The sequence below is a fragment of the Bombina bombina genome, chromosome 6 (assembly GCF_027579735.1).
Source record: "Bombina bombina isolate aBomBom1 chromosome 6, aBomBom1.pri, whole genome shotgun sequence".
Classification (NCBI taxonomy): Eukaryota; Metazoa; Chordata; class Amphibia; order Anura; family Bombinatoridae; genus Bombina; species Bombina bombina.
This window is the reverse complement of record NC_069504.1, coordinates 1,066,022,452-1,066,047,953: the sequence shown is the minus strand read 5'-3', so window position 1 is coordinate 1,066,047,953 and position 25,502 is coordinate 1,066,022,452. Positions and strand designations below refer to the sequence as shown.

General features: G+C 40.0%; 1 protein-coding gene across 1 annotated transcript in view; it reads right to left on the bottom strand.

Moving 5' to 3' along the window:
* The window catches only part of KIAA1549 (KIAA1549 ortholog), a 310,123-nt gene that overhangs the window by 134,073 nt on the left and 150,548 nt on the right, over positions 1-25,502 (bottom strand). Inside the window, 1 exon segment of the mRNA XM_053718941.1 lies at positions 16,947-17,035. Coding sequence (XP_053574916.1) covers positions 16,947-17,035 — 89 coding nt within the window.

Here is a 25,502-nt window from a genome sequence, read left to right as displayed (position 1 = left end):
CATCTATTAGCTCCGCCTAAGGATCCCTGGACCTTGACCCATATCTGGGTAGCTTGGTATTGAGACGAGACGCCATGAGATCTATTTCTGGCGTCCTTCATGCCGACTTGTTCTCAGAGGGCTACTTGTTCTGCTTGGATTTATTCCAGGATCGAGCCGGCTTCCAAGTACTCTTGGTTTGCTCTGTGTTAGAGGGCGGCTGCTGACCTTGGGACTTTTCAGAACGAAAGGAACGAACATTAGATCCTTGTCCCTTAGATTTTTTTTTTATCCTGCGGTAGGAAGGCACCCTTGCCCCCTGTAACCGTGGAGATAATGAAGTCCAGGTCTGGACCCCAAAAAATATTTCCCTTAAAGGGGAGGGAAAGCAGTCTAGACTTAGAAGTCATGTCCGCAGACAAGGACTTCAGCCAGAGCGCCTGACGGGTCTGTACTGAGAAACCAGAGATCTTAGCATTCAGGCGAATAATCTGCATGTCTGCATCACAGATAAAAGAAATAGCAATTCTCAAAGCTTTAATTCTTTCTTGGATAACATAAAGGGGACCCTCCACCTCGATCAAGTCTGCTAAGGAGTCGCGCCAGTAGGCCGCAGCTCCAGCAACCAAGGCAAGTTGTCCACACCCGGAATGTAGATCGCTGACAGCAAACAGCTGCGGGTCTCCGCCCACTCCAGAATCCAAGATACTTCCCTCATTGCTAGGGAGCTTCTCGTTTCCCCCTGATGGTTGATGTAAGCCACCAAGGTTATATTAGTGTCTGAAAACAGCGACAGTCTGCCCCCTACATGATCCCTGTGATGAAAGGCAAATAATGACTGGGGATGGGGGAAGTGGGAGAGGTATTTAAGCCATTGGCTGGGGTGTCTTTGCATCCTCCTGGTGGCCAGGTTCAGAATTTCCCAACAGTAAGGAATGAAGCCGTGGACTCTCCTTATATTAAGAAGGAAATATAGATTATACACATTATATAATATGCATATATCACAAAATAGTTAATTTTGGTTGTATTTGGAGTAAGCTTTTTTATCAGTCCCAAACTGAATCTATAGCTCTGCACATTTCTCAACTTCCGTACATATATTTTCTACATGTTTGTTTTGTGAACACAACATTGTAATATTTAACATCATTATCTAAAATAGCTGAAGAATGAAGGTTCTCTGGAGACACAGTTGCTACATGTTTTACTGGGTGATTCACAGGTTCAGAAACAAACAGGTCAGCTGGGAGCACAGTGAGCAGGTAATTATAGGGCTCATCAGAGAGAGAATCACTAGGAGACTTAAGACAAACATTCCATGTATCTAAATGGGTTGGCAATTTCTATTTAACACAGCAACATTTACCCAAAACCAACATTAAAAGGACTTTTTTTTTATTTCACTATATACACAAACTAACAAACAAACTCTTTACCAGGTATGGCTCTGAAATAAGCAAACAGGTACAATGAGTACTAGGCAAGTGCATTCAGATAATTTGTGATGATCCGATTGCAGAAGGAGGCCGCTCACAGCATTTGGCGGATTTCTGTTTGTGAAATACAACACACTAAGATTTGCACAGATCTTAGTTTTGCACTTTCACAAGAAGAAATCCAGCTCTGAAAAGAGCCGAATGCTGAGAACTGCCGTTCTTCTTCCACATTTGGATCATCACGAGTACTAGTGCTGTATAATAAACCTGGTGCTGTCACAGTCTTTTTAAATGTTGACATATAAAGTCAAGTGTTATGAAGCTAAAAGAGTGAATGAAGAAAGAGTTGCATGTTACGTATACAGTGTCCTCCACAAATATTGGCACCCTAGGTAAATATAAGCAAAGAAGGCTGTGAATAATTGGCTTTATTGTTTAATCTTTTGAACTTTTGTTAAAAAATACGCAAAAATACTCTGCTCTCATGGATATCAAACAATTGCAAACACAACACAGGTTTATCCCCCCCAAAATATTTTTTTAAATATATGTGTGGCACAATTATTGGCACCATTTTAGTCAATACTTTGTGCTACCTCCCTTTGCCAAGATAACAGCTCCCTTTGCCAAGAATATGTGATAAGGGATCTGAGACCATTCCTCTATACAGAATCTGTCCAGATCCTTCAAATTCCGAGGTCAACACTGATGGACTCTCCACTTCAGTTCACCCCACAGGTTTTCTATGGGGTTCAAGTCAGGGGACTGGGATGTGCATGGCAGGACCTTCATTTTGTAGTCTGTAAACTATTTTTCTGTTGAGTTTTGGATCATTGTCCTACTGGAAGATCCAACCACGGCATATTTTAAGCTTTCTGGCAGAGAGTCCATGATGCCATTTATCCTAACAAAATATCCAGGTCCTCTGGCAGAAAAACAACCCCAAAACATCAAAGAGTCACCACTATATTTAACTGTGGGCATGAGGTACTTTTCAAAATGGTTACCTCTCTGTGTGCACCAAACCCACCCCTGGTGTTTATTGCCAAAAAAGTTCTATTTTGGTTTAATCTGACCATAGAACACGATCCCATTTGAAGTTCCAGTAGTGTCTGGCAAACTGAAGATGCTTCAGTTTGTTTTTGGATGAGAGTAGAGGCTTTTTTCTTGAAACCCTTCCAAACAACTTGTGGTGATGTAGGTGACATCGGATTGTAGGTTTGGAGGCTTTAGGACCCCAAGATACAACTAACTTCTGCTATTCTCCAACTGTGATCATTGAAGATATTTTGGCCACTCAAACCATCCATTCACAGTGTGTTGAGACAATATATAGACACAAATCCTCTTTTCCAGGTTGATTCATAACATTTACAGTTGACTGGAACTTCAATGCTTTTGCCATTTTCTTATAGCCACTTCCAATTTTGTGAATCTCAACAACTTTTTGCCACACATCACAGCTATATTCCTTAGACTTACCCATTGTGATGAATAAGGGAATTTGGCCTATGTGTTACCTCATATTTATACCCCTGTGAAACAGGCAGTCATGGTTGAATAATTTCCTGTTCCTAGTCACCCAGGTGTACTAAAAAATGTAAAATATCAATGGGGATATACTTCAAAAATATTTTTCTCATATGAATTCATAGGGGTACCAATAATTGTACAACACATATATTTAATAAAGATTTTGGATAAACCTGTGTTGTGTTTGCAATTGTCTGATATCCATGAGAGGAGAGTATTTTTTGTGTATTATTTAACAAAAGATCAAAAGGTTAAACAATAAAGACAATTTTTCACAGCCTTCTTTGCTCATATTTACCAAGGGTGTCCATATTAATGGAGGGCACTGTAAGTCAAGAAAGATAGAGATAGTATGGCTTATACTGTGTCTTATAGTACGACAGGCAGAGCTTAGAGGGACACTGGACTGTGAGATAATCAGCAATGCATGTAATGAATTATTACGTCTATGGGTGTCACTTTAGGGATCAGTGTCAGTTTAAAATACCCTTAGACTGCTGGGTAAAACTGCAATAAAGTGGTTACCACTCACCATGCTATTGATTTCTTCCTGTGGCTGCATCTCTCTTTAAAGCTGTTCTCTTAATTTAACCCATTACAGGTAGGGCCTTCAAAAAACAGCCAATGGAATGAGCTTTTTTACTATTGGCGGATTTTCAAAAACTAACCAATAGCAAGAAAGTAACTGCAAGAAAACCCTCCATAAAAGGGGTTAATAGCAAAAAAGAGTCAATCTGATGCAGGGGACAGCAATAGTCACAGGACCCCAAAAAGAGGACCAAAAGAAGACCACAGTGCAGATTATTACTTTGGATCAAGAAGTTGGGCACTGGACTTCAGACAGTGAGGACAAAAGTTTTTTTACTGTATTTTATTTGGTTTTTTGTTTGTTAGGGAAACTAATTTTTAGATTTAGATTTTTAACAGGAGCTTTTTTTTTTAATGTAAGATTTTTTTTTTATGCAGTTTTTTTATAGGGGGACATTAGTTGTAGAAAGGACTTTTTATTTTTTAGGGGGGACTTTAGTTTTAGGAGAGGGTTTTTTAGGGGATGATATTTTTTTTTAAAAGTAATGCACGTTTAGTTTTATTATTTTTTATGTTTATGTAATTTCTATTTGTAATTTAGGGGTCTTAAGTAAGGGGATTTATAGTTTAGGGGTTTATTGCAATGAGGGGTGTGATAGTGTAGGGGTTTATTGCAATGAGGGGTGTGATGATTTAGGGGTTAACAGCATAAGGGTTTTTTGAAGGGGTTGTGGAGGTTTAGGGGTTAAGAGCACAGGTGTTTATTGCAATGGGGGTTCTGGTGGTTTATAGGTTGTAGTATAGAGCAGGGCTTGAAAAACCCAGGAGCCAGGTAGTCAGTTTTACCCCTTGCTCCTAACTTTTTGGGCTATTCTCTTTATATCTATATATAAATACTAATGTCTAGCTCCTAAAAGTATGTTTCCTGGATCCTAAATTTAAATCATATTTGTCAACTCCTGGCATAAAGATTTATTGCTATCCTATGGGGTTGTGGCAGTTTAAGGGTTAATAGCATAGGTGTTTACTGTGATGGGGTTGTGGTGGTTTAGGGGTTAACAGCATAGGGATTTATTGCCATGGGGGTTGTGACAGTTTAGGGGTTAATTGTTGTGGGGGGGTTTAGGAAGATTATTAGTTAAACAGTAAGGTTTAGTGGGTTGGGAGTTGCTGTAGTGCATCTCATTTGTTTTTAATTAATTTAAACAAACACATTTTTTGTTAAGGAATTTTGTTTGAAACAAATGGAGTGCCTAACAACAACAAACTGACGGCTAGATTACGAGTTTTTTGTTTTGAGCTGTGCGGTGCTAACGAGTAGTTTATGCTCACCGCTCACTTACAGACAGCGCTGGTATTACGGGTTTTTACAAACCCGGCGTTAACCGCAAAAAAAGTGAGCGTAGAGCAAAATTTTGCTCAACATCTCACCTCAATACCAGCGCTGCTTACGTTAGCGGTGAGCTGGTAAAACGTGCTTGTGCACGATTTCCCCATAGGAATCAAAGGGGGAGAGCCGGCTGACAAAAAACCCTAACACCTGCAAAAAAGCAGCGTTTAGCTCCTAACGCAGCCCCATTGATTCCTATGGGGAAATAAAAGTTATGTCTACACCTAACACCCTAACATGAACCCCATGTCTAAACACCCCTAATCTTACACTTATTAACCCCTAATCTGCCGCCCCGACATCGCCGACACCTACATTATATTATTAACCCCTAATCTTCCGCTCCGGATACCGCCGCCACCTACATTATATGTATGAACCCCGAATCTGCTGCCCCCAACATCGCCGACACCTACATTATATTTATTAACCCCTAATCTGCCGCCACCAATGTCGCCACAACCTAACTACATTTATTAATCCCTAATTTGCCGTCCCCAACATCGCCACCACTATAATAAAGTTATTAACCCCTAAACCTAAGTCTAACCCTAACCCCCCCCTAACTTAAATATAATTTAAATAAATCTAAATAAAATTACTACAATTAACTAAATAATTCCTATTTACAACTAAATACTTACCTATAAAATAAATCCTAAAATAGCTACAATATAACTAATAGTTACATTGTAGCTAGCTTAGGGTTTATTTTTATTTTACAGGCAACTTTGCATTTATTTCTTTTGCAAGATGTACCGAGTCCACGGTTTCATCCTTACTTGTGGGATATTATCCTTACTTACAGGAAGTGGCAAAGATAGCACCCACAGCAGAGCCGTCTATATAGCTCCTCTCTTAACTCCACCCCCCAGTCATTCTCTTTGCCGGCTCTAAGCAGGAAGGGTAAAGTGAAAGAGGTGATAAATTTAGAGTTTTGTCGGTAAAAACCCGCGTAGCTAACGCTGTTTTTTTTCCCAACGCACCGTTCAAACAATGCTGGTATTTAGAGTTGTCTAAGGGGCTGCGTTAGTCTCAGAAAAGGGAGCGTTGAGCATAATTTAGCTCCACGTCAACCCTCAATACCAGCGTTGCTTACGATAGCGGTAAGCTGGAAAAGCGTGCTTGTGCACGATATCCCCATAGGAAACAATGGGGCAGTTTGGGCTGAAAAAAAACCTAACACCTGCAAAAAAGCAGCGTTCAGCTCCTAACGCAGCCCGATTGTTTCCTATGGGGAAACAGTTTCTAAGTCTACACCTAACACCCTAACATGAACCCCGAGTCTAAACACCCCTAACCTTACACTTATTAACCCTTAATCTACCGCCCCCGATATCGCTGGCACCTGCATTATATTATTAACCCCTAATCTGCCGCTCCGGACACCGCCGCAACCTACATTATCCCTATGAACCCCTAATCTGCTGCCCCTAACACCGCCGACCCCTATACTATATTTATTAACCCCTAATCTGTCCCCCCCCAATGTCGCCGCAACCTACCTACACTTATTAACCCCTAATCTGCCGACCGGACCTCGCCACCACTATAATAAATGTATTAACCCCTAAACCGCCGCACTCCAGCCTCGCAAACACTAGAATAAATGTAATTAACCCCTAATCTGCCCTCCCTAACATCACCGCCACCTACCTACAATTATTAACCCCTAATCTCCCGCCCGCACCCGCTACTATAATAAAATTATTAACCTCTAAACCTAACTCTAACCCTAAAACCCCCCTAACATAAATATAATTTAAATTAAACGAAATAATATTCCTAAAATAACTAAATAACTAAATTAATCCTATTTAAAACTAAATACTTACCTAGAAAATAAACCCTAATATAGCTACAATATAACTAATAATTACATTGTAACTATTTTAGGATTTATATTTATTTTACAGGCAACTTTGTATTTATTTTAACTAGGTAGTTAATAACTATTTAATAGCTACCTAGTTAAAATAAGTACAAAATTACCTGTAAAATAAATCCTAACCTAAGTTACAAATACACCTAACACTACACTATCATTAAATTAATTAAATAAATTACCTACAATTAGTTTATTTTATTGTATTTTAATTTAGCTATTCTATAATACAAAACCCCCCCACTAAATTACAAAAAATAAAAAAGAATTACATGAAGTTTAAACTAATTACACCTAATCTAAGCCCCCTAATAAAATAAAAAAGCCCCCCAAAATAAAAAATGCCCTACCCTATTCTAAACTACCAAAGTAGTCCGCTCTATTTCCAGACCTTAAAAGGGCTTTTTGCAGGGCATTGCCCCAAAGTAATCAGCTCTTTTACCTGAAAATAAAAATACAATACCCCCCCCAACATTACAACCCACCACCCACATACCCCTACTCTAACCAACCCAAACCCCCCTTAAAAAAAAAAACTATCGCTAACCCCCTGAAGATCTCCCTACCTTGAGTCGTCTTCACCCAGCCGAGCCGAATTCTTCATCCAAGGTGCGCAGAGGAGGTCCTTAATCCGGTAGAAGTCTTCATCCAAGCGGGGCAAGAAGAGGTCCTCCATCCGGTAGAAGTGTTCATCCAGGCGGCGTCTTCAATCTTCATCCATCCGGAGCGGAGCGGAGCCATCTTCAAAGGAGCCGACGCGGAGCCATCCTCTTCAACCAACGACTCCCCGACGAATGAAGGTTCCTTTAAGGGACGTCATCCAAGATGGCGTCCCTTCAATTCCGATTGGCTGATAGAATTCTATCAGCCAATCGGAATTAAGGTAGAAAAAATCTGATTGGCTGATGGTGGGTTAGAGTAGGGGTATGTGGGTGGTGGGTTGTAATGTTGGGGGGGGGGTATTGTATTTTTATTTACAGGTAAAAGAGCTGATTACTTTGGGGCAATGCTCTGCAAGAAGCCCTTTTAAGGGCTGGTAAAAGAGCGGATTACTTTGGTAGTTTAGAATAGGATAGGGAATTTTTTATTTTGGGGGGCTTTTTTATTTTATTAGGGGGCTTAGATTAGGTGTATTATAGAATAGTTTATTTGTATTTTAATTTAGCTAATTGTAGGTAATTTATTTAATTAATTTAATGATAGTGTAGTGTTAGGTGAATTTGTAACTTAGGTTAGGATTTATTTTACAGGGTGGGAGATTAGGGGTTAATAATTGTAGGTAGGTGGCAGCGATGTTAGGGAGGGCAGATTAGGGGTTAATAACATTTATTATAGTGTTTGCGAGGCGGGAGTGTGGCGGTTTAGGGGTTAATACATTTATTATAGTGGCGGCGAGGTCCAGTAGGCAGATTAGGGGTTAAAAAGTGTAGTTAGGTAGCGGCGACGTTGGGGAAGGCAGATTAGGGGTTAATAAATATAATATAGGGGTCGGCGATGTTAGAGGCAGCAGATTAGGGGTTTATATGTATAATGTAGGTGGCGGCGGTGTCCGGTCGGCAGATTAGGGGTTAAAAACTTTTATTATAGTGGCGGCGATGTGGGACGGCCTCGGTTTAAGGGTACATAGGTAGTTTATGGGTGTTAGTGTACTTTGTAGCACAGTAGTTAAGAGCTTTATATTCCGGCTTTAGCCCATAAAACTCTTAACTACTGACTTTTTTTGGCGGTAGGAGTCTTGTCGGTAGAGGGTCTACCGCTCACTTCTCCCAAGACTCCAAATACCGGCGTTAGGCAGATCCCATTGAAAAGATAGGATACGCAATTGGCGTAAGGGGATCTGCGGTAGCCTGGAGTCGCGGTAGGGAAGTGAGCGTTAGACCCTTTTTCTGGCTGACTCTAAATACCAGCGGGCGGTAAAAAAACAGCGTTAGCCGTCAAAAGCAGCATTAAGGGGTCCTAACGCCAAACTTTAAATCTAGGTGTATGTTTTTATTTTCTTCAAGCAAGAGTTTGTTATTTTAAAATGGTACCGGTGTGTACTATTTACTCTCAGGCAGGAGATGGATGAAGATTTCTGCCTGGAGGATGATGATCTTAGCATTTGTAACTAAGATTCAATGCTGTTCCCACAGAGGCTGAGGAGTACAGGAAACTTCAGTGTGAGGAACGTTTTCATGCTATATAGCAATGAGGTATGTTCAGTCATTTTTTCTGGAGAGACTGTGATATTTCAGAAAGGCTGCCAGTATCCCCATGAGGGTAAGGGTAAGCAGTAATCCTAGACTTCTAAGAAAAGAGGCATTACTAAGCTTGCATTAAGGGCTAATTGAAATTATGGTTGACACTCAGTTTGAATGATATGAACAAACGGTTGTGTGTACTGGGAGTGCTGTTAATAAGTTTTTGAGGGACAACTTTATTGAGGGTACACTTGGCTTTTTGGGGTTCTAGAACCCACATGGCTGGTTAAAACGCTTTGTGTGTTTGTGGGCGGCCTTAGAAACATCAAGTGAGATGGGCGGGGCCTAATTTCGCGCCTCAGTTGCGCAGTTGTTTTCTCTTGACAAGCAGCAAGCTACAACACTGGAAGGTCCTGGTGAACTTTTTGGGCCAAAACGAAGCTTTAACCCCACATTTCCAATCCCTAAGGGCAGGTAGGCGCCACAGTGGAGCTGACAGGGTTTTTTCCGGTTTTTGGCACTTTGTCAATCCGGTTTCCATATTTAAGGGTTAAATGGTTCATTTGCTTGTGGGGCAATCTTCTAAAGCTTATTGAATCTGCTGTAAAAAATTAGAAAAGTTTTATGCATTTTTAAGCAGTTTTGCAGATTGTGTATGCCTTTTTTTTTCTCTTAAAGGCACAGTACCGTTTTTTAAAATTGTTGTTTTTTAACTGAATAAAGTGTTTTCCAAGCTTTCTTGTCTCATTACTAGCCTGTTCAACATGTCTGACATGGAGGAAACTCCTTGTTCAATATGTTTAGAAGCCATTGTGGAACCCCCTCTTAGAATGTGTCCCACATGTACTGATATGTCTATAAATTGCAAACAGCATATTTTGACTTATAAGAGTAACGCCCGCACAAGTGACGCCAAGTACCTCTAGTGCGTCTAATTCTTTCACCTTGCAAGATATGGCCACAGTTATGAATTCTACCCTCAGAGAGGTTTTATCTAAACTGCCTGGGTTGCAAGGGAAGCGCAGTAGCTCTGGGTCAAGAACTAATGCTGAGCCTTCTGACGCTTTAGTAGCCGTATCCGATGTGCCCTCACAATGTTCTGAAGTAGGGGTGAGGGATTTGCTGTCTGAGGGAGAGATTTCTGATTCAGGAAAGATGTTCCCTCAGACAGACTCAGATATGACGGCCTTTAAATTTAAGCTAGAACACCTCCGCTTGTTGCTCAGGGAGGTTTTAGCGACTCTGGATGACTGTGACCCTATTGTAGTTCCAGAGAAATTGTGTAAAATGGACAAATATTTAGAGGTTCCTGTCTACACTGATGTTTTTTCGGTTCCTAAGAGGATTTCGGACATTGTTACTAAGGAGTGGGATAGACCAGGTATTCCGTACGCTCCCCTTCCTACCTTTAAGAAGATGTTTCCCATATCCGACACCATGTGGGACTCGTGGCAGACGGTCCCTAAGGTGGAGGGAGCTGTTTCTTCTCTAGCTAAGCGTACAACTATACCTACTGAGGACAGTTGTGCTTTCAAACATCCTAAAGATAAAAAAATTAGAGGGTCTCCTAAAGAAATTTTTTGTTCATCAGGGTTTTCTTCTCCAACCTATAGCGTGCATTGTTCCTGTAACCACTGCAGCTGCCTTTTGGTTAGAGGCTCTGGAAGAGGCTCTTCAGGTGGAGACCCCATTAGATGATATTCTGGATAGAACTAGGGCTCTTAAGCTAGCTAATTCTTTCATTACAGATACCGCTTTTCAACTGGCTAAATTAGCGGCAAAGAATTCAGGTTTTGCCATTTTAGCGCGCAGAGCGTTATGGCTTAAGTGCTGGTCGGCTGATGTGTCATCAAAATCTAAGCTTTTGACCATCCCTTTCAAGGGTAAGACCCTATTCGGGCCTGAACTGAAAGAGATCATTTCAGATATCACTGGAGGGAAAGGTCATGACCTCCCTCAGGATAAGACAAATAAGATGAGGACAAAACAAAATAATTTTCATTCCTTTCGAAACTTCAAAGGTGGTCCCGCTTCCTCTTCCCCTGCTACAAGGCAAGAGGGGAACTTTTCTCAATCCAAGTCAGTCTGGAGACCTAACCAGGCTTGGAACAAAGGTTAACAGGCCAAGAAGCCTGCTGCTGCCACCAAGACAGCATGAAGGGGTAGCCCCCGATCCAGGAGCGGGTCTAGTAGGGGGCAGACTTTCTCTCTTTGCTTAGGCTTGGGCAAGAGATGTTCAGGACTCCTGGGTTTTAGAAATCGTAACCCTGGGATACCTTCTAGATTTCAAGGATTCTCCTCCAAGGGGGAGATTTCATCTCTCAATTGTCTGCAAACCAGACAAAAAGAGAGGCGTTTTTAGGCTGTGTAGAAGACCTACATACCATGGGAGTGATCCGCCCTGTTCCGAAAGCAGAACAAGGGCAAGGGTTTTACTCCAATCTGTTTGTGGTTCCCAAAAAGGAGGGAACCTTCAGACCAATCTTAGATCTCAAGATGTTAAACCATTTCCTCAGAGTCCCATCCTTCAAGATGGAGACCATTCGGACTATTTTACCAATGATCCAGGAGGGTCAATATATGACCACCGTGGACTTAAAGGATGCGTATCTACACATCCCTATTCACAGAGATCACCATCACCAGTTCCTCAGGTTCGCCTTTCTGGACAGACATTACCAATTTGTGGCTCTTCACTTCGGGTTGGCCACGGTTCCCAGAATTTTCACAAAGGTGCTAGGGTCCCTTCTGGCTGTCCTAAGACCGTGGGTCATAGCAGTGGCGCCTTATCTAGACGATATCTTAATTCATGCGTCGACTTTCGAACTGGCCAAGTCTCACACTGACATCGTGTTGGCCTTTCTAAGATCTCATGGGTGGAAGGTGAATGTAAAAAAGAGTTCTCTTTCCCCTCTCACAAGAGTTTCATTCCTAGGGACTCTGATAGACTCGGTGGACATGAAAATATTTCTGACGGAGGTCAGGAAATCAAACATTTTAACCACCTGCCGAGCTCTTCATTCCATTCCTCGGCCGTCAGTGGAGCAGTGTATGGAGGTAATCGGACTAATGGTAGCGGCAATGGACATAGTTCCGTTAGCTCGCTTACATCTCAGACCACTGCAACTATGCATGCTCAGACAGTGGAATGGGGATTATGCAGATTTATCTCCTCAGATAAATCTGGATCAGGAGACCAGAGATTCTCTTCTTTGGTGGTTGTCACAGGATCACCTGTCCCAGGGAATGTGTTTCCGCAGGCCAGTGTGGGTTATAGTGACGACAGATGCCAGCCTACTGGGGCTGGGGTGCAGTCTGGAATTCCCTGAAAGCACAGGGTTTGAGAGTGATATTCAATGCTCTTCAGGCGTGGCCTCAGCTGGCTTCGGCCAGATTGATGAGATTTCAGTCGGACAACATCACGACTGTGGCTTATATCGATCATCAGGGGGGAACAAAGAGTTCCCTGGCGATGATAGAAGTTTCCAGAATAATCCGATGGGCAGAGACTCACTCTTGCCATCTATCAGCAATCTATATCCCAGGGGTAGAGGACTGGGAGGCGGATTTTCTAAGTCATCAGACTTTTCACCCAGGGGAGTGGGAACTCCATCCGGAGATGTTTGCTCAACTGGTTCAGCTATGGGGCACACCAGAATTGGATCTGATGGCGTCTCATCAGAACGCCAAACTTCCTTGTTACAGGTCCAGGTCAAGGGATCCTCAGGCAGCACTGATAGATGCTCGAGCAGTGCCTTGGTCGTTCAACCTGGCTTACGTGTTTCCACCTTTCCCTCTCCTTCCACGTCTGATTGCCAGAATCAAACAGGAGAGAGCATCTGTGATTTTGATAGCGCCTGCGTGGCCACGCAGGACTTGGTATGCAGACCTGGTGGACATGTCATCTGTGCCACCATGGACTCTGCCACTGAGACAGGACCTTTTGATTCAAGGTCCTGTTCAAGCATCCAAATCTAATTTCTCTGCAACTGACTGCTGGGAGATTGAACGCTTGATTTTATCAAAGCGGGGTTTCTCTGAGTCGGTCATAGATACCTTGATTCAGGCTCAAAAGCCTGTCACCAGGAAAATCTATCATAAGATATGGCGTAAATATTGGTGTGAATCCAAAGGTTACTCATGGAGTAAGATCAGGATTTCTAGGATTTTGGACTTTCTCCAAGAAGGATTGGAGAAGGGATTGTCAGCTAGTTCCTTAAAATGACAGATATCTGCTTTGTCTATTCTATTGCACAAGCGTCTGGCAGATGTCCCAGACGTTCAGGCTTTAGTTAGAATCAAGCCTGTGTTTAAACCTGTTGCTCTGCCATGGAGTTTGAATTTAGTTCTTAAAGTTCTTCAAGGGGTTCCGTTTGAACCCATGCATTCCATAGATATTAAGCTTCTATCTTGGAAAGTTCTGTTTCTAGTTGCTATCTCTCCAGCTCGAAAAGTTTCTGAACTATCTGCATTACAATGTGATTCACCTTATCTGGTTTTCCATGCTGATAAGGTGGTTTTGCGTACCAAACCTGGATTCCTTCCTAAGGTTATTACTAACAGGAATATCAATCAGGAAATTGTTGTTCCTTCTCTGTGTCCTAATCCTTCTTCTAAAAAGGAACGTCTGTTGCACAACTTGGACGTGGTTCGTGCTTCGAAGTTTTATTTGCAAGCAACCAAAGATTTCCGTCAAACATCAACTTTGTTTGTTGTCTATTCTGGAAAGCGTAGAGGTCAAAAGGCTACGACTACCTCTCTTGCCTTTTGGCTGAAAAGCATAATCCATTTGGCATATGAGACTGTTGGACAGCAGCCTCCCGACAGGATTACAGCTCACTCTACTAGAGCGGTGGCTTCCACATGGGCTTTTAAAAATTATGCTTCTGTTGAACAAATTTGTAAGGCTGCGACTTTGTCTTCGCTTCATACCTTTTCCAAATTTTCCAAATTTGATACTTTTGCTTCTTCGGAGGCTATTTTTGGGAGAAAGATTCTGCAAGCAGTGGTACCATCCGTTTAGGTTCCTGTCTTGTCCCTCCCTTCATCCGTGTTCTAAAGCTTTGGTATTGGTATCCCACAAGTTAGGATGAAACCGTGGACTCGGTACATCTTGCAAAAGAAAACAAAATGTATGCTTACCTGATAAATTTCTTTCTTTTGCGATGTACCGAGTCCACAGCCCGCCCTGTCTATTCAAGACAGATAGTATTTTTTATTGAAAACTTCAGTCACCTCTGCACCTTATAGTTTCTCCTTTTTCTTCCTAAGCCTTCGGTCAAATGACTGGGGGGTGGAGTTAAGGGGGGAGCTATATAGACAGCTCTGCTGTGGGTGCTCTCTTTGCCACTTCCTGTAAGGAAGGATAATATCCCACAAGTAAGGATGAAGCCGTGGACTCGGTACATCGCAAAAGAAAGAAATTTATCAGGTAAGCATAATTTTTTTTTTAACTAGGTACAATAGTTATTAAATAGTTATTAACTATTTAATAACTACCTAGTTAAAATAAAGACAAATTTACCTGTAAAATAAAACCTAACCTAAGTTACAATTACACCTAACACTACACTACAATTAATTACCTAAATTAAATACAATTAATTACAATTAAATAAAATTATCTAAAATACAAAAAAAAAAAACACTAAATCACAGAAAATAAGCACATTACAAGATTTTTAAATCTAATCCCCCTAACAAAATAAAAAAGCACACCCAAAATAAAAAATCCTACCCTACCCTAAATTACAAATAGCCCTTAAAAGGACCTTTTGCTGGGCATTGCCCCAAAGTAATCAGCTCATTTACCTGAAAAAAAAAATTACAATACCCCCCAACATTAAAACCCACCACCCACACAACCAACCCTACTCTAAAATCCACCCAATCCCCCCTTAAAAAAAACCTAACACTAACCCCCTGAAGATCACCTTACCGGGAGACGTCTTCACCCAACCGGGGCCGAAGTCCTCAACGAAGCCGGGAGAAATCTTCATCCAAGCCGGGCGAAGTGGTCCTCCAGACGGGCAGAAGTCTTCATCCAGACAGCATCTTCTATCTTCATCCATACGGCGCGGAGCGGGTCCATCTTCAAGACATCCGACACGGAGCATCCTCTTCTTCCGACGGCTAAACACAGAATGAAGGTTTAAGAAAAATTAAGGTAGAAAAAATCCTATTGGCTGATAGAATTCTATCAGCCAATCGGAATTGAAGGGACGCCATCTTGGATGACGTCATTTAAAGGAACCTTCATTCTGTGTTTAGCCGTCAGAAGAAGAGGATGCTCCGCGTCGGATGACTTGAAGATGGACCCGCTCCGTGCCGGATGGATGAAGATAGAAGTTGCCGTCTGGATGGCCACTTCGCCCGGCTTGGATGAAGACTTCTCCCGGCTTCGTTGAGGACTTCGGCCCGGTTGGGTGAAGACGTCCACCGGGTTAGTGTTAGGTTTTTTTAAGGGGGGATTGGGTGGGTTTTAGAGTAGGGTTAGTTGTGTGGGTGGTTGGTTGGTTTTAATGTTGGGGGGGGAATTGTAATTTTATTTCAGGTAAAAGAGCTGATTACTTTGGGGCAATGCCCCGCAAAAGGCCCTTTTAAGGGTGATTTGTAATTTAGGGTAGGGTTTTTTTTTATTTTGGGGGGGCTTTTTTATTTTGTTAGGGGGATTAGATTAGGTGTAATTAGTTTAAAAATCTTGTAATTTGTTTATTATTTTCTGTAATTTAGTGTTTGTTTGTTTTTGTAATTTAGATAACTTTATTTAATTATAATTAATTGTATTTAATTTAGGTAATTAATTTAATTGTAGTGTAGTGTTAGATGTAATTGTAACTTTGGTTAGGTTTTATTTTACGGGTAAATTTGTCTTTATTTTAACTAGGTAGTTATTAAATAGTTAATAACTATTGTACCTAGTTAAAATAAATACAAACTTGCCTGTAAAATAAAAATAAAACCTAAGCTAGCTACAATGTAACTATTAGTTATATTGTAGCTATCTTAGGGTTTATTTTATAGGTAAGTATTTAGTTTTAAATAGGAATTATTTAGTTAATTGTAGTAATTTTATTTAGATTTATTTAAATTATATTTAAGTTAGGGGGGGTTAGGGTTAGACTTAGGTTTAGGGGTTAATAACTTTATTATAGAAGTGGTGGCAACATTGGGGGCGGCAGATTAGGGGTTAATAAATGTAGGTAGGTGTCGGCGATGTTAGGGCCGGCAGATTAGGGGTTAATAAAATTTAAATAGTGTTTGCTATGCGGGAGTGTGGCGGTTTAGGGGTTAATATATTTATTATAGTGGCGGCGATGTCCGGTTCGGAAGATTAGGGGTTAAGAAATTTATTTTAGTGTTTGCAATGTGGGAGGGCGTCGGTTTAGGGGTTAATAGATAGTTTATGGGTGTTAGTGTACTTTTTAGCACTTTAGTTAAGAGTTTTATGCTACGGCGTTGTAGTGTAAAACTCTTAACTACTGACTTTTAAATGCGGTACCAGGCTTGACAGGAGAGGGTCTACCGCTCACTTTTGGTCATAATACCGGCGCTTTGCAAGTCCTATTGAAAATATAGGATACGCAATTAACGTAAGTGGATTTGCGGTATTTCCGAGTCTGGCCAAAAAAGTGAGCGGTACACCTGTACCTTAAAGACTCGTAATACCAGCGGGCGTTAAAAAGCAGCGTTGGGACCGGCCAATGCTGCTTTTTAAGCCTAACGCAAGACTCATAATCTAGGTGTGAATTTCTAGAAAATCTCAGAATGAATGGCTTGCCCAAAACAAATTATTTGTTCATGCACTTGTCTAGTGGATATAAAACCTTGGGCAACTAGATCTGAGACCCTGAGGTTTAAATAGGTTCTGTAGTTGGTCAATCATCTGACAGAGCGATCAAGAGATTGGAAGACACCAAACACAACATCAGGGCCCGTATTATCTCTAACCGTAGCAAAGAAACATAACATAGCAGTCAGTTATTATTCAATATACGTCTTCCCGTACTTACCTCTAGCTCTACAGAGCGATTAAACTGCTGCGTTAGCATTTGCTTGATGGATTCAATGGCATTCTCAATGTTGGATCCTCGGAAAAGTACTAAAAGGTTAAAACAGCAGATACATTATGGACATGCAAGTACACATAGAAGCTATAAAATACAAGACTGGAAAAGGAAAGCATTCAGCAAAATAAACATTCTCCCTCACAATTCCAGATTCTACTGCAGAGGTGACAAGCACTCATCTGCCATCACCTGGATTAGTTATTGTGCCCATAGTCCACCTATTAAGGGCCACCTCGAGGTGGGTATGAGTTTAAGGGACAGTAAACACCTTGTAATTCCTTGAAATGTATGTTGTGTTATAGAATAACATATTAGCAAAGTCTTCACTTGGTTGAAACAAATTCACATCCATTTTACTGTAGTTATTTATTAATAGCCAAACGCCACACACCATTTACCTTATTTGAAAGAGCCAATCTGGGCTTTAGTCCAGACAACAAGGCTAGTCACAGTCATAAAGTTAGTATAATGTGAATTGGTTTGCAGTTGCTAGCTGAAAAAGCCAATAAGGGACATATTTGTATCAGAGTTAGCCAAGTCAGCAGGAGAATTTCAGGTTCTTAGAATTAGAAACTGCTCCATTTTCAGAGGTAAATTATATGAAAAGGGGGCAAAATAAATAATGAAAACGCAAAGTTGTTTCATTGTTTATAAATAAACATTTTATATCAAAATCTCTAGTTTACTGTCCCGTTTAGCGCCCTCCTTGCAGTAGCTATAGTAGTTTCCAGTTAGACATGTCCACAGTAATTTTAATGGTTGACCCTTTCCTACCAATGCATCTAATTAGTGTGGAAAGTGTACACAACAAAACACAATTTGCAAGGTATTAAAGGTTTATTCTACTGAAAATAAAACCCTATAAAATGTTGACTTAAAGCATAGTTTCTCAACCTGTGGTACGTGTATCCCTGGGGGTACTTGAGGCATTAGCAAGGGGTACTCCAGGAACTGCCAATAAATAGTTTTCCCCGTAATTTATCTATTGTTGACAATCAAAGAAGACTGTGTTTCTAATTTCTACCCGCGGGCACTGCTAACAGGGCAGAGTGTGAGCAATTTCCTGCCTAGGTTGGACCACTGCTCAAACACTGATTCACCTCAAATTAGTAAAACCTTAGATTCTGGCTTGTTAGTGATATATGAGGCCTGGATTTGCGCTTCACTGATAGAGAAAGTGTATTACTGTGATCATGTGGCAGATAACTGCCACTGTGATATAGATAAAGTGCATCGTACTGTAGTGTGTCGCAATAAAAAGAGACAGATAAACAGTGTATGAAATGGTTACTAAAAATAGAACGATGGTACCATAAAATAGTTTATGTTCCTCCTTTTTTAATGTAAGAAGCACATTAATTGCATATAACTATTATTGTCAATGGACTAAATAACATAATTTATGTAAGAACTTACCTGATAAATTCATTTCTTTCATATTGGCAAGAGTCCATGAGCTAGGACATATGAGCTTCCCAAACCTCAAAATGCCTATAAATACACCCCTCACCAGACCCACAATTCAGTTTAATGAATAGCCAAGCAGTGGGGTGATGAAGAAAGGAGTAGAAAGCATCAACAAAGGAAATTTGGAAATAATTGTGCTTTATACTAAAAATCATAACCACCATAAAAAGAGTGGGCCTCATGGACTCTTGCCAATATGAAAGAAATGAATTAAGTTCTTACATAAATTATGTTTTCTTCCATGTAATTGGCAAGAGTCCATGAGCTAGTGACATATGGGATATCAATACCCAAGATGTGGAGTCTTCCACTCAAGAGTCACTAGAGAGGGAGGGAATAAAAATAAAAACAGCCATATTTCGCTGAAAAAATTAATCCACAACCCAAAAAAATAAGTTTATTTTCATTTTTGAAAGAAAAAAACTTAAATCAAAAAGCTGAAGAATCAAACTGAAACAGCTGCCTGAAGAACTTTTCTACCAAAAACTGCTTCCGAAGAAGCAAATACATCAAAACGGTAGAATTTAGTAAATGTATGCAAAGAGGACCAAGTCGCCGCTTTGCAAATCTGATCAACTGAAGCTTCATTCTTAAAAGCCCACGAAGTGGAGACTGATCTAGTAGAATGAGCTGTAATTCTCTGAGGCGGGGCCTGACCCGACTCCAAATAAGCTTGGGGAATCAAAAGTTTCAACCAAGAAGCCAAGGAAATAGCAGAAGCCTTCTGACCTTTCCTAGGACCAGAAAATAAAACAAATAGACTGGAAGTCTTCCTGAAATCTTTAGTAGCTTCCACATAATATTTCAAAGCTCTTACCACATCCAAAGAATGTAAGGATCTCTCCAAAGAATTCTTAGGATTAGGACATAAGGAAGGGACAACAATTTCTCTACTAATGTTGTTAGAATTCACAACCTTAGGTAAAAATTTAAATGAAGTCCGCAAAACCGCCTTATCCTGATGAAAAATCAGAAAAGGAAACTCACAAGAAAGAGCAGATAGCTCAGAAACGCTTCTAGCAGAAGAGATAGCCAAAAGGAACAACACTTTCCAAGAAAGTAGTTTAATGTCCAAAGAATGCATAGGCTCAAATGGAGGAGCCTGTAAAGGCTTCAGAACCAAATTAAGACTCCAAGGAGGAGAAATTTATTTAATGACAGGCGTAATACAAACTAAAGCCTGTACAAAACAGTGAATATCAGGAAGTATAGCAATCTTTCTGTGAAATAAAACAGAAAGAGCGGAGATTTGACCTTTCAAGGAACTTGCAGACAAACCCTTATCCAAACCATCCTGAAGGAACTGTAAAATTCTAGGAATTCTAAAAGAATGCCAGGAGAATTTATGAGAACACCATGAAATATAAGTCTTCAAAACTCTATAATAAATCTTCCTAGAGACAGATTTACGAGCTTGTAACATAGTATTAATCACTGAGTCAGAGAAACCTCTATGACTTAGAACTAAGCGTTCAATTTCCATACCTTCAAATTTAATGATTTGAGATCCTGATGAAAAAACGGACCTTGAGATAGTAGGTCCGGCCGTAATGGAAGTGGCCAAGGCGGGCAACTGGACATCCGAACCAGATCTGCATACCAAAACCTGTGTGGCCATGCTGGAGCCACCAGCAACACAAAAGACTGTTCCATGATGATTTTGGAGATCACTCTTGGAAGGAGAACTAGAGGCGGGAAGATGTAAGCAGGTTGATAACCCCAAGGAAGTGTCAGCGCATCCACTGCTTCCGCCTGAACATCCCTGGACCTGCACAGGTATCTGGGAAGTTTCTTGTTTAGATGAGGGGGCATGAGATCTATCTCTGGAAACCCCCACATCTGAACAATCTGAGAAAACACATCTGGATGGAGAGACCACTCCCCTGGATGTAAAGTCTGGCGGCTTAGATAATCCGCCTTCCAATTGTCTACATCTGGAATATGCACCGCAGAGATTAGACAGGAGCTGGATTTCACCCAGGCAAGTATCCGAGATACTTCTTTCATAGCTTGGGGACTGTGAGTCCCACCCTGATGATTGACATAAGCCACAGTTGTGATATTGTCTGTCTGAAAACAAATGAACAGTTCTCTCTTTAGCAGAGGCCAAAACTGAAGAGCCCTGAGAATTGCACAGAGTTCTAAAATATTTATTGGTAATCTCGCCTCTTGAGATTTCCAAACCCCTTGTGCTGTCAGAGATCCCCAAACAGCTCCCCAACCTGAAAGACTCGCATCTGTTGTGATCACAGTCCAGGTTGGGCGAACAAAAGAAGCCCCTTGAACCAAACGATGGTGATCTATCCACCATGTCAGAGAGTGTCGTACATTGGGATTCAAGGATATTAATTGTGATATCTTTGTATAATCCCTGCACCATTGATTCAGCATACAAAGCTGTAGAGGTCTCATGTGAAAACGAGCAAAGGGGATCGCGTCCGATGCTGCAGTCATGAGACCTAAAACTTCCATGCACATAGCCACTGAAGGGAATGACTGAGACTGAAGGAGCCGGCATGCTGCGACCAATTTTAAACGTCTCTTGTCTGTTAGAGACAGAGTCATGGACACTGAATCTATCTGGAAGCCTAAAAAGGTGACCCTTGTCTGAGGAATCAAGAAACTTTTTGGTAAATTGATAATCCAACCATGTTTCCGAAGAAACAACACTAGTTGATTCGTGTGAGATTCTGCAGTATGTAAAGACTGAGCTAGTACCAAGATATCGTCCAAATAAGGAAACACCGCAATACCCTGTTCTCTGATTACAGATAGTAGGGCACCCAGAACCTTTGAAAAGATTCTTGGAGCTGTTGCTAGGCCAAATTGAAGAGCAACAAATTGATAATGCTTGTCTAGAAAAGAGAATCTCAGAAACTGAAAGTGTTCTATATGAATCTGAATATGAAGGTCTGCATCCTGCAAGTCTATTGTGGACATATAATGTCCTTGCTGAATAAAAGGCAGAATAGTCCTTATAGTCACCATCTTGAAAGTTGGTACTCTTACATAACAAAATTTTTAGATCCAGAACTGGTCTGAATAAATTTTCTTTCTTTGGTACAATGAATAGGTTTGAATAAAACCCCAAACCTTGTTCCTGAGGAGGAACTGGCATGATTACCCCTGAAGACTCCAGATCTGAAACACACTTCAGAAAAGCCTGAGCTTTTACTGGATTTACAGGGATGCGTGAGAGAAAAAATCTTGAGAAACAATGCTCTGAATCCAATGATTTTGGACAGATTGCATCCAAAAATCCTTGAAAAACCTTAATCTGCCCCCTACCAGCTGAGCTGGCATGAGGGCCGCACCTTCATGCGGATTTAGGGGCTGACTTTGGTTTCCTAAATGGCTTTGATTTATTCCAATTTGAGGAAGGCTTCCAATTGGAAGCAGATTCCTTGGGGGAAGGATTGAGTTTTTGTTCTTTATTCTGACGAAAGGAACAAAAACGTTTAGAAGCCTTAGATTTACCCTTAGGTTTTTTATCCTGAGGCAAAAAAAAACTCCTTTTCCCCCAGTGATAGTTGAAATAATAGAATCCAACTGAGAATCAAATAAATTATTACCTTGGAAAGAAAGAGATAGTAATCTAGATTTAGATGTCATATCAGCATTCCAAGATTTAAGCCACAAAGCTCTTCTAGCTAAAACAGCTAAAGACATGGATCTAACATCAATTTTGATAATATAAAAAATGGCATCACAAAATAAAATGTATTAGCATGTTGCAGTAAGCGAACAACGCTAGATAAGTCAGAATCCAATTCGTGTTGCGCCAAATTTTCCAACCAGAAAGTTGATGCAGCCGCAACATCAGCCAAAGAAATAGCAGGTCTGAGAAGATGACCTGAATATAAATAGGCCTTCCTTAGATAAGATTCAAGCTTCCTATCTAAAGGATCCTTAAAGGAAGTGCTATCTTCCATAGGAATAGTGGTACATTTAGCAAGAGTAGAAATAGCCCCATCAACTTTGGGGATTTTTTCCCAAAACTCTATAGATTTTGCTGGTAAAGGATACAATTTTTTAAACCTTGAAGAAGGAATAAAAGAAGTACCTGGCTTATTCCATTCCCTAAAAATCATATCAGAAATAGCCTCAGGAATGGGAAAAAACCCCGGGGAAACCACAGGAGGTTTAAAAACAGTATTTAAATGTTTATTAGACTGAACGTCAATAGGACTGGTTACCTCAATATCCAAAGTAATTAACACTTCTTTTAATAAAGAACGCATATACTCTATTTTAAATAAATAAGTAGATTTGTTAGTGTCAATGTCTGAGGAAGGATCTTCTGTTTCAGATAGATCCTCATTAGAAGAGGATGAATTATTATGTTGTTGGTCATTTGAAATTTCATCAGCTAAATGAGAAGTTTTAAAAGACCTTTTACGTTTATTAGAAGGTGGAAATGCAGACAAAGCCTTCATAATAGAATCAGAAACAAATTCTTTAAAATTTATAGGTATATCATGCACATTAGAAGTTGAAGGAACTGCAACTGGCAATGTACTATTACTGATGGAAACACTATCTGCATGTAAAAGTTTATCATGACAACTATTACAAATGACATTCGGTGGAATAATTTCTACAACTTTACAACAAATGCACTTAGCTTTGGTAGAACCGATGTCAGGCAGCAATGTTCCAGCAGAAACTTCTGAGGCAGGATCAGATTGGGACACCTTGCACAATGTAAGAGAAAAAACAACATATAAAGCAAAATTATCTATTTCCTTAATGACAGTTTCAGGAATGGGAAAAAATGCAATAGCATAGGCCTCTGAAAGCAAAAAGCAAGAGGCAAACAAACAAGGGGTATAGAAAAACATGAAAACAATTTGGCGCCAAGTATGACGCACAACGTAACGTAAAGCCTTTTTTGGCGCAAAAAATGACCGGAAATGACACACTTGCGTCACTAATGACGCCACCATGTGAAAGGTCTCGATTAGGCCCGCGGGTGCGTCAAATGCTAAACTTTATTGCGTCATTCTTGGCACGAAATAATTTTTTGGCGCGAAAAAGTACGTTTATGACGCAACTTCGTCATTTCCGGCGTCAATTGAAGTAGTCAATTGAAAAAAGACTAAACCCCAGGTAAGAAATACATTTCTTAAAAATGTTTACATTCCCAAATATGAAACTTACAGTCTGCAGAAGGATATACATGAACCTGACTCATGGCAAATATAAGTACAATACATATATTTAGAACTTTATATAAATGCATAAAGTGCCAAGCAATAGCTGAGGTGTCTTAAGTAATAAAAAACATACTTACCAAAGACACCCATCCACATATAGAAGACAACCAAATCAGTACTGAAACAGTTATTAGTAGAGGTAATGGTAAATTAAGAGTATATCGTCGATCTGAAAAGGGAGGTAGGAGATGAATCTCTACGACCGATAACAGAGAACTTATGAAATAGACCCCCGTTAGGGAAATCATTGTATTCAAATAAGTGATACTCCCTTCACGTCCCTCTGACATTCGCTGTACTCTGAGAGGAATCGGGCTTCAACAATGCTAAGAAGCGAAAATCAACGTAGAAATCTTAGCACAAACTTACTTCACCACCTCCATAGGAGGCAAAGTTTGTAAAACTGAATTGTGGGTGTGGTGAGGGGTGTATTTATAGGCATTTTTGAGGTTTGGGAAACTTTGCCCCTCCTGGTAGGATTGTATATCCCATATGTCACTAGCTCATGGACTCTTGCCAATTACATGAAAGAAATCTGTGTTTTGTATGTTTATTAATCTCTATTGTAATATTGGCAAACGTTAAGTTTCAGAAAATATAAAACCAGTATCTGATTCCTATAGGATTACTTCATTAACATATCTGATACAAGCTTGTGAAATCAAGTGATACACAATAATATTTGAGCTACAGTTGGGGTACATAGAAAACAACTATATGCCTACAGGGGTACTTGCTACCAAAAGGTTGAGAAACACTGAATAAAAAGACCATTAATGCAGTAGAATTACATAATTAACAAGTGCATAATAAAGAGGCAATGCAATAACACTTTCTCTGAATTTTACAAAAGCAGAAGATATTTTTTTCTGGCAAATATATTTTTTTCTCTCATTTTCCGGTCCCCTGTATCATGAGACAGACATCAGCCAATCACAGACTGGTATACGTATATCCTGTGAACTTGTGCACATGCTCAGTAGGATCTTGTTCCCCAGAAAGTGTGAATATAAAAAGACTGCAAAATTTGACAACGTAAGAAAATTGGAAAGTGTCTTAAAAGCTTATAAAACATTGTCTGTGTTGTTATGTTTAATTGCTGATATATTAAAAGCTTTTAAAGTTTTGAAGTTAAAGCCACAGGAAACTCTGATGTTTTTCCTTCATGATTCCAAAATAATTTAAAACAAATTTTCAAATTTACTTCGATTATCAAATGTGCTTAATTTTCTTGTTATCCTTTGTTAAAAGGAGCAGTAATGCACTTCTGGTAGCTAGCAGAACACACCAGGTGAGCCAATGAAAAGAGGCATATGCGTATTGCTCTTGAGCCTACCTAGGTATGTTTTTCAACAAAGAACAAACCAAATTATTTAATGGAAATAAAATGAAAAGTTGTTCTATCTGAATCATGAATGTTTAATTATGATTTTACTGTCCCTTTAAACATTTAATTTGAGAAATTGATCTATTGCTATTTGTTCCCAGAATTTAGATATTTCTCCCAGGAAAAGAACATACCAGCTATAAAATTATCAAGCCCACATTTAATTTGACACCTATGAAGACATCAAAAAGAGAATTCATGCAATAAAGGTAAATAATATTCTAGGTCCAGATGAAATAATCCCAAATTTCCAAGGAATAATTAGAATACAGGTAAAAGGGGGGGTTAAATTATAACTCTGAAAATTGTGGGCTTTCCAATTCCAGTTAAAGGGACAGTCTACTACAGAATTTTTATTCTTTAAAAAGATAGATAATCTCTTTTTTACCCATTCCCCAGTTTTGCATAATCAACACTGTTATATTAAAA